Source organism: Alligator mississippiensis, chromosome 1 (assembly GCF_030867095.1).
Source record: "Alligator mississippiensis isolate rAllMis1 chromosome 1, rAllMis1, whole genome shotgun sequence".
NCBI lineage: Eukaryota > Metazoa > Chordata > Crocodylia > Alligatoridae > Alligator > Alligator mississippiensis.
This window is the reverse complement of record NC_081824.1, coordinates 72053182-72068256: the sequence shown is the minus strand read 5'-3', so window position 1 is coordinate 72068256 and position 15075 is coordinate 72053182. Positions and strand designations below refer to the sequence as shown.

General features: G+C 42.0%; 1 protein-coding gene across 1 annotated transcript in view; it reads left to right on the top strand.

Moving 5' to 3' along the window:
- The window catches only part of ME1 (malic enzyme 1), a 309039-nt gene that overhangs the window by 289904 nt on the left and 4060 nt on the right, over positions 1 to 15075 (top strand). Inside the window, exon 12 of the mRNA XM_006258408.4 lies at positions 1164 to 1337. Within this exon, the coding sequence (XP_006258470.2) occupies positions 1164 to 1337 (174 nt within the window). The remainder of the gene's footprint in view (positions 1 to 1163; positions 1338 to 15075) is intronic.

The following is a 15075-nucleotide window of genomic DNA, read 5'->3' as shown; positions in this document are numbered from 1 at the left end:
GTTATCCCAAAACAAAGAGAAGCTTTTTTAAATACTGTAAAACTGACATACAAACAGAAACTTACCATGTTGTTTCCCTACTGAAAAGTACACATTACAGTGCGATGCAAGACTCAAACAGGAAGGCATATAATATAATGGGCAGTTACGTCTGGTAACCAGAGCTAAAGATGCAGTAAAAGATCTGCTTCGTCACCATAATATATATAATAAACAGGCCATGATAACACTGTACAACACCAAGCTAAACAAAATATCCTTTGAGGAGCTGAAAAGGAACATCGGTACTTAAAAAATCCCCAAGATAAACTTAGGTAGTTCTGCTACAAGCAGGGTCTTGAAACTATTTAACAGTATAAAAATTAAAATGTTAGCAAATGGATGAAAATGGAAAGTTCCATAAGACTGAGCATCACCATATACATCATCTAACCCTAGTTGAACTTAACATTTAATTTCTAGGGTTCTCTCTTCTCAGAAAGTTCAGCCTCTTGGGTGGTTTGAGCAGAGCATTGGGACCAGCCTTTTTCTGTTTTGAAATTACTTTTTTTTTTCCTTACTGTGTATCAGAAGCTATATGGGGAAAGTATTAATGCAATCCTGTAGCACATAAAGCTTCAGTTACTCCCAGGATAGTTCTTTAGCTAGCCCTAAATGATCTCTAAGAGAGGCCTTCGCTAACAGTGGAATTAATTCCTGCACAAAGGGCCAGCACGAGGCTTATGGACTACTTAAATCCTTTGTAAGGCCTATTACAAGGATTTACGTGGTGCATAGATTTTGCAGATCCTTCTGCACAGGATAGATTTCAGGTTGACTGAAAAATGTAAGACCTGAAAGCTTAACTGAGATGATCTGAAGTGTACAAAAGGCAAAATTAGATTTTTTTTTTTTTATTTTTATTTTTTAATGTACAGATCTAAACATCTCCCCATATCTTTTCTGTATGCACCTATATTCCCCATCATGGCTTGTACCTAAAAGTATGTAAGCCTGTAAGCATAACTTTTCTTGTGAAATATATCTAGTATCCCCTAAGAGCTTGAAGAAGATTTAACTAAATGTAGATTCAACCCAACTTCCATGTGATAAATGGTTATATATGGCCTTAAAGAAAGTTTCCTTTCAAAATAACCATTATTTCAAAGCATATTTTCTTTTAGGGACGTGGTATTTTTGCAAGTGGAAGTCCTTTTGACCCTGTCACACTTCCAGATGGGTGCACTCTCTATCCTGGACAAGGTAACAATGCCTATGTGTTTCCTGGAGTTGCCCTTGGCATTGTTTCCTGTGGAGTGAGGCATATAACTGATGAAATTTTCCTCACTACTGCTGAGGTAAGATATTAAGGATTACATTTTTTTATTTTTTATTTTTAAATGATTATGTGATACAGAAAAATAAATAAATATATAAATATCCAAAGCTATCTTATTTCTATAGCGAAGTTAATATTGCTGTATACTTTGTTCTATCATTCAACTATTGATGCATTTTTAAATTTCTTTAGATGCATTAAGGCATTTTTAAAAGGAGAGAGAAAAGACTTCTCATCGTAACATCTCTGTATTTTTGGGCCTATATGCAAGTCCAGTGTGTAAGCTTTTGTGCATGTCCTCAAGCATGCATCTGTGTGTGCTATATGGATGCATACTTAGATACAATATAATTCAAGAGTATGGGAAACTCCACCAAATATATTATCTTTTGGGGGAGGGGGGACCTAAACTACCCAGACATCTGCTGGGAGTCACAGACAGCAAAGTCCCACCGTTCATGCAGGTTTCTAACCTGTGTACAGGACCTCCACCTGACTCAGGAGGTACACGGTCCCACTAGGGGGAATGCCATACTGGATCTGGTGTTGGCAGCGGGAGATGACATGGTAGCGGACCTCCAGATCGGTAGCCATCTGGGGGACAGTGATCACCTAATAATAGAATTCACCATAAGACGGCGAGTGGGTAAGGTAACTAGTAGGGTGAAAGTGCTAGACTTTAGGAAAGCTGATTTCAATGAACTCAGGCAATTAGTCAAGGACGCACTGCAGAGTAGGAGATTTGAAGAGATGGAAGCCCAAGAAGGGTGGCTGTGCCTTAAGGAAATGATCCTTCGGGCACAAAGCAAGACGATCCCCGAGCGAGGCAAAAGAGGGAAAGGGGCCAGGAGGCTTCCCTGGCTGACCAGAGAAATCCAGGGCAGCCTAAGGGACAAAAGGGGAGCACATAAAAAGTGGAAACAGGGAGAGATCACCAAAGATGAATATACCTCCTCTGCTCGTGCTTGTAGGGAGGCAGTTAGACAGGCCAAAGCTACCATGGAGCTGAGGATGGCAACCCAAGTAAAAGACAACAAGAAATTGTTTTTTAGATATATAGGGAGTAAAAGGAAGGCCCAGGGAGGAATAGGACCCCTGCTAAATGGGCAGAAACAATTGGTGACAGACAGGGGGGACAAGGCTGAACTCCTCAACGAGTTCTTTGCCTCAGTGTTCCTAAGTGAGGGGCACGACAATTCTCTCACTGGGGTTGTAGAGAGGCAGCAGCAAGGCACCAGACTTCCATGCGTAGACCCTGAGATGGTGCAGAGTCACTTGGAAGAACTGGATGCCTTTAAGTTGGCAGGCCCGGATGAGCTCCATCCGAGGGTGCTGAAGGCACTGGCTGACATCATAGCAGAGCCACTGGAGGGAATATTTGATAGCTCATGGCGCACGAGCCAAGTCCCGGAGGACTGGAAAAGGGCCAACGTGGTCCCCATTTTCAAAAAGGGGAGGAAGGAGGACCCGGGCCACTATAGGCCAGTCAGTCTCACCTCCATCCTTGGCAAAGTCTTTGAAAAAATTATCAAGGCTCACATTTGTGAGAGCCCGGCAGGACAAATTATGCTGTGGGGAAATCAGCATGGGTTCGTGGCAGGCAGATCGCGCCTGACCAATCTAGTTTCTTTTTATGACCAGGTTACGAAACGCCTGGACACAGGAGAAGGGGTGGATGTCGTATACTTAGACTTCAGGAAGGCCTTCGATATGGTATCCCACCCCATACTGGTGAACAAGTTAAGAGGCTGTGACTTGGATGACTACACAGTCCGGTGGGTGGCGAATAGGCTGGAGGGTCGCACCCAGAGAGTTGTGGTGGATGGGTCGGTTTCAACCTGGAAGGGTGTGGGCAGTGGGGTCCCGCAGGGCTTGGTCCTTGGACTGATACTCTTTAATGTCTTCATCAGTGACTTGGACGAGGGAGTCAAATGTACTCTGTCCAAGTTTGCAGATGACACAAAGCTATGGGGAGATGTGGACATGCCGGAGGGCAGGGAACAGCTGCAAGCAGATCTGGACAGGTTGGACAAGTGGGCAGAAAACAACAGAATGGAGTTCAACAAGGAGAAATGCAAAGTGCTGCACCTAGGGAGGAAAAATGTCCAGCACACCTACAGCCTAGGGAATGACCTGCTGGGTGGCACGGAAGTGGAAAGGGATCTTGGAGTCCTAGTGGACTCCAAGATGAACATGAGTCGGCAGCGTGACGAAGCCATCAAAAAAGCCAATGGCACTTTATTGTGCATCAGCAGATGCATGACGAATAGGTCCAAGGAGGTGATACTTCCCCTCTATCGGGCGCTGGTCAGACTGCAGTTGGAGTACTGTGTGCAATTCTGGGTGCCGCAATTCAAGAGGGATGCAGATAACCTGGAGAGGGTCCAGAGAAGGGCCACTCGTATGGTTAAGGGCCTGCAGACCAAGCCCTACGAGGAGAGACTAGAGAAACTGGATCTTTTCAGCCTCCGCAAGAGAAGGTTGAGAGGCAACCTTGTGGCTGCCTATAAGTTCATCACGGGGGCACAGAAGGGAATTGGTGAGTATTTATTCACCAAGGCGCCCCCGGGGGTTACAAGAAATAATGGCCACAAGCTAGCAGAGAGCAGATTTAGATTGGACATTAGGAAGCACTTCTTCACAGTTCGAGTGGCCAAGGTCTGGAACGGGCTCCCAAGGGAGGTGGTGCTCTCCCCTACCCTGGGGGTCTTCAAGAGGAGGTTAGATAAGCATCTAGCCGGGGTCATCTAGACCCAGCACTCTTTCCTGCTTATGCAGGGGGTCGGACTCGATAATCTATTGAGGTCCCTTCTGACCCTAACATCTATGAATCTGTAGGTGAGCAATATATAGCACTTTCCCTATAAGGAAAGATAACAAAAGTAGGATAGGATTGGTGTACTATGTGAGGAATGTGTGGCTTAGTGCCAAGGGATTGGACAATTTTTTAGGGAAAAAACATAAAATTAGTTAACACAAAGGACAACGTGTGCGAGCATGTAGTGGTTCTGGGAAGACAGACACAGCTGCTGTATCCTCCACTGTACTATGGAGGATGCAAAACATCACGTGCCCAGTGAAAGACCTGGGGCCTGGTACCCGCAATGGTCACTGCTGAGAAAACTATAGAGCTGCTTGTCAGGGAAGAAACTGGTAATATTGTCTAGGGGTTACTATTAAAGATTATCTGATACCATATCGGACAAAGGGCTATGTCAATCCTTGGGGGGTCTCTGTCAAAAAGAATCCTATTGGTAATACTGAATATATCTAGTTCCTTCAGCTTTTCTTCCTATGACCTGCATTCCAACACCTTTGTCATCATTGTCACTAGGTTTTAGATCCTTCCTAGTTTGTCTACATCCTTAAAATGCAGTACCCAAAGCTGGACACAGTAATCCAGTTCAGGCCTAATGAGTACCAAATAAAGTGCTACTGTCACTTCCCATGTTTTCCATACAAGGTTTCTGTTAATGCAACCCAAAATGTCCTTTGCTTTTCTTGGGACTGCATCACAATGCTGATTCATGTTTAGTTTGTGGTCTAGCCTAACTTCTTGGCAGTGCTGTTGTCAAGCCAGTTATCTTCCATTCTGTATTTGTTTTTCTTGAATTTAATCCTGTTGATTGTAGCCCAGTTCTCCAATGTAGTAAGATCCCTGTGAATTTTAATCCTATCCTCCAAAGTGGTTACCTCTTCTCCTAATTTTGTGTCAACTGCAAGTCTGATTAGTATATTTTCTGTCCTTTATTTTTATTATTTGACTTGCGCATTACATTTCCTTTAGATTGTGTATGCTTTAAGAGATCCAGCAGCAACAGTAACATACTGCTGTCTTAAACTATCCTACTTAAAAGGTAGAAACTGCATGCTGTTCCCATAGAAGTTTTCCATGCTGATTTTAAGTAAGGGATGTATTATGGCATCTTTATAAAGCCATCAACAGAGGGCCCTTTCAAAGGGGTGCATTCACAGTTTCCACCAGTAAATTTAGCAAAAGGCCCACTGTCTCCACTACTTTAACCATCCTAGAAGGGCAATGATCCATCTCACAAAACTTTGAAAAATTACATCCTGCTTTCTTAAACCTTCCCCTGTAATTTCAGTTGGATGTGGTGATCTTCATTTACTAGCCTAAACCACTGTGTATTGTTAAATGGTTCCCTCATTTTATTCTAGAAGCATCTTCATTTTAGTTTGGGTGAAGTAATTCCTATATAGTAAGCAAATGCTTTGGAATCCTTTTGGATGAAAGGTACTGTATACATAGACTGAAATGTCTTCAGTAGCAAGCCAAGGGACTAGCAAAAACCAGTTGCCTCACAGAGGCACCATTTAACAAAAAGTTAAGTAAAGCATTACTGTTAAGTTTGGGAAACTTGTAAATGATGACTTAAGACAAGTTGCCTCCTGAATGGCTGTGTATTAGTGCATGTTTTGTGGCATAAATTGTCATTAAGTCAGCTTCTCATTGTTTCATGTGAGCAAACATCTTTGCTCTACATAGAAAGCTTTTGCAGTTGAGATGTAAATGGACAGGATACTCATGGGAATAGATGATACTTGCACCTGGTATTTATAATACTTGCATTGAAAACAGTAAATGTACTAGAAGCACAATAACATGTTTTAATTTTGAATGTGTTGAACTCTGTAGCCAAGCAAGGATTGATGGGTTCCAAAGGAAGCCTCTGAAGAATATCTTACACTCTAAAGTTTGTCTAACTCTGTTCCAAGTAAGCAGTTCAGTTGGCCCAATAAAAGATATCATCATAAGAAGTCTTTGCCCTTTCATAAAGAAAAGCACTGAATACTTAAAAAAAAAAAAAAAAAAAAAAAAAAAAAAAAATAAGTCTCCACTAAAATCCTGGTCCCAAGGATCAGAAAAACGGACATAATTCTTCCATGGAGAATTAAAATCAAGAGAGTCTCATGTAGGTTTTGAAAGAATCATATTAAAAGATGAATTACAAAGTCATGAAGAGATGTACCAAGTATGCTCCAGATTTTAAGAGACCCCCAATATGTAACTGCTTTATGGACAGACCTCTTAATCATGTAATAGAGACTTACCTGTAAAAGAGAACTGTAGAAAACAAGAAACCCAGTTGCATGCCTACAACTACTGTCCTCGTGTTTTGCCACCTCCCCAGTTAATTCCGATAAATGGAACAGCTGTTTTTTTTAGGTGTTCTCCCCTTTATCCTAAGTAAAAGATAATGTGACTTTGGCTGATAAATTTGTGAGCTAGAATGCCTCCTAATTGCAAGCAATTTCTGTTGGTTTACAAGGGGTGTTGCCTTTTCTTCCTAGCCCAACCAAGCACAACAGAGATGTCAGAATTATAAATGAATGAAATACTCTTGGCACTGGAAAGTCTACAATTAAATAATTCCTGAGGTAGTCCCATTAAAATGTTTTATTAAAGAACATAAAATCTCAAACAGCCAAGGTATTCATAGTTGCTAGATACACTGTATACTCCGTCTTTGGATGGTATCCTTTTAAAAGCTGGAGTAAGGCATAACTGATTCCCCTTTCTATTAAAAACATAAATTAACAGCAGTTGTTTTTACTTAATTATAATGTATATGCAGTATCTGACATTTCCTTTGAAAAATGTTATTTTCTGGTTTATATGCAGCCTAATTTCTTCAGGCCTCAGTTCCCTAACAAATTGCAAAGATCATCTCAGATATATTCATCTAACAAATATAACTTCATGTTCTGTTCTGTCCTAAGGATAAGAAAATTGCCACCACCAAAACTGCAAGAGCAAAAACTGGGATTGACTTTTTTTTATTCCTTATGATTATACCTCCCTCTGGTGGATATATTTTTCAGCATCAGTTTACAATGTTGATATTATGCAGACAAGTTTGTCTGTATGTGAAGGTATTAGGTATAACCTCTCTTTGTCATGGTCTCTTGCATTAGAACTTGTTCCAGCAAACAGTGTGTGACAAATGACAGCTGAGAGTATTAGTGATTTCTCTTTTTAGCTCAGCCATTTAGCTAACATTCAGCCTTGTCCTGGTAGGAGGAGAAATGCTTGATACTCAGGTATATCTTTGATGTATTTCTGTTTATCTATGATATATATAAAGCTCAGTGTATATAAAGAGGGAGAATTCCTTTTTTGAAAATGAAAAATTCGTAATTTTACAAGAAGGAAGCATTTTGCCACCAGAAATGCTGATTTTTAGGAGAAGAAAGCATATCAGGTGGTAAAATTCTAACACCAGGCTCTTGCCATTGTTGGGGTAAATTTGCATCGCAGAGCACAGAGACACAGATACCTCACCACAAAAGAAATTCCTGCCCAAAAGAGCTTTCCATCTTCCCCCTTTTCTGTGAAATATGAAACATCATAACCTGGAAGAAATATACTTCTACATCCTGCTTGCCACCAGACAACTTCAAGGTAAAAAGACTTTTTCAACCTTTCTCTCTGTCTAGCCTGGACAAAATGAACTATTCCAAACAGGAGACTTTACCACAGCTTCAGCTCTCCTGTGAATTTTCATTTCTACCTAGGCGAACTTTTACAATCTCCGCTCTTTCCTATGCCTGATGAAGTGCATGTCCCCGAAAGCTTGCAAACAAATAAAATAATTTGTTTGCAAATATCTAGTTGGTCTAATAAAAGAGATCACCTCTTCCATGAGTTTTGATTGAAGTGGCCATGCATCTCGCCTCACCTCAAAGTCTGGCTTTGCTCTGCCAGTTCTTTATAACCACAGCAGATGAACATTGATTTTTTTTCTGGATCTTGCTGATATATAACATCTCTGAATATGGTTCTAATGTTGCTAGATTTTATGTTCAGTTTGTCAAAATAAGTATTTTGGACTTAGTTTATTTAGAGAATAGTTAGACCTGTTATCTGCTGTAGGGTAGATTTAAAAGTCAGGATTTTAGAAATTGTGGTTTGTATCCAGTGGTCTTTCTAGGATCATACGTATTATGCTTGAAGCTCTGTGAAGAACACTATCCTGAGAGCATGTAAGGAGGACCATATAACTTAAATGGTGACTTCGGACTCTCTTACCTCAAAAAAGACCTGGATCAGTCAAAGGGTCTAAATATGAGATGAAAAGACTATAGTCTCTTCGCACAAGAGGAGCCCAATAGGAAGATTCCAAACTTGTCACAGGGATGAAGTTTCCTGGTAACTGTATTCATATGTTTGATTGCTTAGTTTATAGATCTGACAGTTGCTGCCTCAAAGAACCACTGGCATCAGTCTCTGGGGTAAGATCTAAGCAAAGAGCTTCGTCTGGGGTGGCTCCAGATGAGAGGATGAAAGATACAAACGATCCTGTTAGCAGGATGAGATCACATTCAGAAGACTCATCAGATCCACATTCATCATTTTGGAATCCTAAACTGAAGCATGCTTAATCATACGCCTTAGTCAACAGTTTCAAGAACTGGATGAGATCCAAAGGCAGCTTCACAACCAACAGTAGAATCTTGAATGGTATCCATTATTCTTAGGCCCCTGCCACACGTTACATCTATTACACAATTCACTGGTTAACCGCACAATAAATTTAGGCCAGCCACATGTGCATTGTAATTATCATGCCATACAAATTTCCATCCAGCTATAATATAAAAAGCCAACCAGCTACAAAATTAATGCTTGAAAATGTGTAACCACTTTTTATAGCTGCTTTCTATCCAGCTATAATTTGAACATGTGGCAAGGCTTTAATAGCTGAACTGCATCAGGTGGGTCATAAATCAGAACCAAGCAGCTCCTAAACTAAAGGAGAAAAAGGAAAGCTGTTGTAACCTGGGCTTCTCAAATCTCTGTTCCCCCACAAGAGATGGTTGAAGGAGTCCTTTTTCTCTCCCCCTTCCCCACCCCTGTTCACTGTCTGAGAGCAGTAGCTACTGAGGTAGGGGAAGTGCTCAACAACTTCCAGCATCTTTCCCTCAATGGCAATTTCAGGAGGAGGGGGGTGGTCACATAATGGCCCAGGGCAGGCTGATAGAGCACTTCAGTTTTCTTGATGTTGAGAGGCCCAATGTTCAGTGGGCTTCTCTGAAAAGATCCAGAGTGATCTGGAGGTTTTCCTCAGCATTCACAAGGATGGGGCAGTCATCAGCGTACTGAAGGTCAAAGATGGTTGTTTTGAGTACTTTGGTCTTCTAATGATAACGTCCCAAGTTAAAAATACCTTCATCCATTCAGTATTCAGTGTTAATTCTGGAAGGAAGGTAGTCCTTAATGAGAAGCAGGATGACTGTCAGAAAAATAAAGAACTGAGTTGGGGCGATGACACATCCTTGCTTGACCCCAGTTCAGATGACAAATGGATCCGTCTCCGATCCACTACAAAGAACAGTTATAGTCGTCTAGTTGTGGAAAAACCTCAGGACCTTAATATATTTTTCAGGACATCCAAACCTGGCTAGTACTTTCCACAAGGCTTCTCAATTGATGGAATCAAAGGCCTTAGTGATGTCAGTGAAGGCCATATACCGGTCCTCATGTTGTTCCTGACACTTTACTTGGCCCTGGTGGGCAACAGAGATCATGTCAATTGCCCAATGGAATAGCCTGAAGCCACTCTGAGATAAGAACACACTCAGCAAGAGGTATAAAAAGTAGTTCAGAGAATGTGAGCAAGAATTTTCCCTGCTATGGAAAGGAGGGCAATATCACGATAGTTCCCACATATAGACTTATCTGCTTTGTTGAAGACAGTCACAATGTTGGCATTCCTCAGATCCCCAGGGATCTCTTCTTTGCTCCAGATTTGAAGAATAAATCTGTAGAGTCTCAGTACCAGTTCTTTGCTGCCAGCTTTGTAGATTTCCACAGATATGCCATCAGGTCCAGTGGCTTTGTTGTTCTTGGATTCTTTGATGGTTTGCCAGACTTCTAGGATGGAAGAGTTGGCAAGGGATCTCCTTTCAGGGTGCTGAGGGATATACTGAACGGTGGCATCCATTACAGTTGATTCATGGTTCAGAAGTGCCTCAAAGTGCACTTTCCATCTAGCTTGGATATAGAGTCATTATCTTTAAGAAGTGTTAAGCCATTCTGTGATTGCAGGGAAGTAGGACCGTGGGACACTGTGCCATAGATTGCTTTTGTTGCCTGGAAAAAACTATTCATTTGTCAGCATAGAACTGGATCTCCTTGACTGTACCTTGCCACCACTGATTTTTGATTTCCCAGATCCTCTTCTGAGCTTCAGCTTTGAGGAGCTGATATGTCTCCTTATGAGGTGTCATCTTCCCAAGCAGAATAAGCCCTTTTCTTTTGGTCAAGAAAGGCTTGGATTTCAGCCTCCCTCTACTTTAACCAGTCTTGGTGTTGACAGGTGGTATAACCAATGGATTCAGCTTAGGCCATATGGGTGGCAGTTTTACACCCCTTCCAGAATTCTTCAATGTTACTTTCATTTGTGGGCAGGTCAGAGAGCTGTTCATGGAGACATGGAGACGCTGTTGGAGATCCTTACTGACCTTCAGATTTTGAAGAGATTTGGTGTTGAGAGTCCCACACATTGCTTTTGGCTGTCCTTCGGTGTTTTGGATCCAGCTGGATGTTCGTAATGGACCTGATAAAATGGTGATCTGCCGAGTAGTCATCAGTTCCTCACTCAGCTCACGTGATGCGGACATCCATTTGATAAGAGTAACATAGTCAAGGAGGTGCCAGGGCTTAGAGCAAAGGTGTCTCCAAGTGGTCTTGTATTTGTCACTGTATCTGAAGATGGTTTTTGTAATGACAGGACTCTGCTTCATGCATTTGCTCAAAAGGATGCTATTGGAGTTGGCTTTCCCTGCTCCTTCCATCCCAATGGTGCCACTCCAGAGTTCCAGATCAGGTATGATGTACTTGACAGACATTTTAACATTTCAAGGAAACTCTGCCTCATTGGCATGGAAACTTTTATATGCCTAGAGGATCTAGGAGAAATATATCCATCATTTTGAAGCTTCCCTGATTCAGCCACTTCTATTCTTAAAAAGCCTTCTCCCATTATTTATCCCAGTAGTCTGTAAGAAGAAAAAAAGCCTGTGGTTCAGATGAAATCAGAGCCATTTTAATTCAACTACAGATAATCAGATTAGAAAAGGCTGTGGAAGTTTGTGAAGATGATAGTCATGTCTTAAAAACACCTGACTAATATTAAAAAATCCCTCCTGTTCAGTACTTGTGATGTTTTAAAGAATAAGATCTCTTTGTTTATTTTAGGTGGACTGATACAGCCTATGAAAAGCAACATGGTCTGTCACCACATCTTTTGAGCCTCTCTCCAAAAAAGCAGACCAATTTGCCACCTAAAAAGTTCTCCTTCTTTCATATTCATCTTAAGCTAAATTTAATTAGGTGCATCTACACAAGACAGTTCCTGCAGAGCTGCCTAATTAGGTCTGCAGTAAATGTCTCAGCATCTAGATGTGCACCCCTATAGGGGTACAGGAAATTAAAACTCCACTGCAAATTAATACTTGTAAATACAAGTACTATCCTGTGGCAGAGTTTTTTAGTGTGCAGCAACTCATGTATAGATGCTGATGGGGCTGGCTGGGGTGTGAGAGTCCTCCAGTGTGGTGGCTGCCTGTCACCTAGACCAGCACTGGAACACCCTTGTGCCCCAGTCAGCCCCTCTGCAGCAAGCACATTGAGCCAGATTGGAGCAGCCGTGGGCTGGTGGCTGACCTCCCAGGCCCTCTGCCATCCAAGGTTGTTCCAACCCAGCTCAATGTGCTGCGGTCCCAGCTCTATGTTCAAATGCAGCACCTGGGAGCAATAAACTCCAGAGCAATACGTGTCAGAGTTTGTTTCAAATTAATTGCATGTGTAGATGCACCCATTGAGTGGTAGGCTCATGAGTAGACTTAGAAGGAATCATTTACATTTCACATTCTCTGATAAATATGGTGAAAGGAGATATTATATTAACAGACAGTCTTCTCATCTTCTCTCATAATTAGGAAAGCTAATTTTTAGGTAGTGATTGTGCAGTATCAAGCGGTATCAGTAATACTTATTGAACAGCATTTCTGTGTTTTCTGAAGATCCATGCAAATTAGCTAATGTATTGATAATTGCAAATTATTTTGAAGAAAAGCCCTTTTGAGCCTCTTGATATTTCAAACTGAACAGCCAGGATAGTTGCATCAGCTGTTACAATCTGAAGACATGTCTGGTTGAGATCTTCTGCTCTGATTCCAGAAACTAAATCTAATGGGAAAGATACATATTTAAAGAAGATGGGTTATTTCAGGGCTGTCCAATGTATAAGCAATCAGGGGTTGCATGCCATGTGGACTGCACCATTGGAGACCACAAATGCTCTCCTGCTGCACAGCACCATGTGGGTACCCCAGCCCCTACCCTTGGCTCCCCAGCTGCAGACTCCCTCACTGTATCATGAAGTGCCCCAGGGGCAAATGCAGGAAGCAGAACCCAGGGGAAGGAGGGGGAGCCCAGAAATCCTGGCTGCTGCTACAGCTGAATTAATAGCAGGAGTTGTGGGTGGTAGCTTGCGGGCAGAGATGTGCAAATTAGCCCTTCAGGGCGCATTCCTCAAGTGGGAACGTGCACTTTCCCAAGAACAACTACCAGCAGCACATATTTGTCACACATTTGTGCTGTTGGTAGTTTTCCCCAGGGAATGCCCCTGCACACGTTCTCTGGCATGCAGCAAATTGCCCTGGGTGGGGTAGGGGAGGCTGGGGCCAGTACTTGGGCTGGCCCCAGCAGCCTTACATGGGGCCTCCCGGGGCTGCAGTGGTGGTGACAGCTGTCTGGCCAGGCTCTGTTTTTCAGGCAGTGCATGCTGCTGCCACATGCGCTGTGCCACTTTTTTGTCCCCCCATTTTTATTTTGTTTAGATACCAAGAGTTCCACGTATCTAATTTTACCACCAAGCTGCAGATATGCAGCGCAGCAAACCAATTCATATGTGCCATCTGCGTTTTGCAGTGCATCAAGAGGCTTTGAGGTGCCACAAAGCGCACGTTCCCACTCATGGAGATGCAGCCTCATGGGCCATATGGCCCATGAGGATGGCCCTGAGTTATTTAATGATGAGATATTAAAAAAGATAGAGACAAGGTTCAGAGGTCACTCATAAAATGTTCTGCACTTTATTAGATAAAACCTCCTGGTCCTTCAGAAACCACAGACAGTTAGTTGTATGCACCACTGCCTTTGTCCTGCATTCATTCATCAACAGTAGCTTTCCTCTTAGACACAGTAGAAGAGAATAATTGAATCTGTGAATGAATGCATAGTAGCAGTAGGAAAGAGCAGCAGCTTATTGGATCAATTAAACAGTTATGAACTTCTCAAATAGTCAACAAGAAAAGCAGTGATAATAAGTAATATCATCAGCCTGTGGGGATTTCAGCTATAGATCTGTCTGACACCAGACAAGCACCATTCTTATTTAAGAGCAGGTAGGGACAGAGTCCACATTGGATCCTTTTATCCTGGATTGCAGAAGTCTGCTTTCTGTTTTCCTTAGTTTGCTTTAATACAGAAAGTGGTTGAAAGACAGGTCAGGTTAGGGTCAAAATTATTTCAGTAGTGCCAGTATGGCTAAGGCAGTAACAGTACACAGGATTTTTGCATCTTTCAAAAGAAGTACAGCCATCTAAAATTGCTGGAATTGCTGCCTCAGCAAGGCAGAATTCATCATTTGGACCTTCTGTTTTCTGCTTCTGACTAGGCTTTAAAGATCTTTCCCTTTTAAAGAAGCAACAGGTATTACTAAACTCTAGAAAATAGTGACCAGAAAGCATTACAATCTTGGGCTGTGTTTGGGAAGGGATGCGTGAAAAACCAACACAGTCATTGTAACACCTGAACAGGTTATTTACATCATGCAAGTGTTTGGGGTGTTCTGATTATCTTTTGTTGAGGACCCCAAGGCAGCTGTATTGGCATACCTTGTGCCTGTTGCATAACATCTGGTTTTGTACACAACAGATTTCTTGAAAGAGTTTATCAGTTTAGATTTACTGTTTAAAAGAAGTGGTTTCATCTGGGACCTCAGTTTGCACCTGACACAACTCATGAAGTACCCTTTTAAGCCACCAAGAGAATGCTCATTATTACATTTGTTGATTAAAGCTGTTTTTTAGGCTAAGTACAGACAATCAAAAAGCCCAAGACTGATTTGATTAAATCTTTGCAGGTTAATCTAAGCTGTGTAGATTGAATCAGTAAGCAAGTAAACATTCACTTTTGATTCTGGAAATGGAGCCACATGCCTGCAGTGGCCTAGGCCAGAAGCTGGGGAGTGCTAGAGAATGCCTCCCTGCTCAGCTGGAGCAGACAGCTTGGGCTGAGGCTAGCCTACCCACCCTGCAAGGTGGGGAGGAGGTTGCAGGGGAGGCCAAAGCATTGTGGGAAGCTTGGGGACTGAGTTAACTTGAATCTGGAGGGGATCTGGCACAGAAGTTCAATAAACCTATTTAAACCTAAATCAATTAAGTCTGATCATCCATCTATCCAGGTTTATCTTAAAAAATGTTTTTGGCTCTTTTGAAAGCAGTTTATGTGTACTGACCTTCTGTTGTGTTACATATTTGAACCAGTTTCCAATCACTTATACCAGTTTGTGTAATTCCCTAGCCTTAATGGTTAGATGGCTAAGTGAGCTACATGCTTCCCTGACTGACCCACCTAATTCAGCATTACAAAAAAGAAAAGGTGGTATTCTGTCCCAGCTGGCAACTCTTACCTAAAGTATTATCAAACTTTCATATTTATTAAT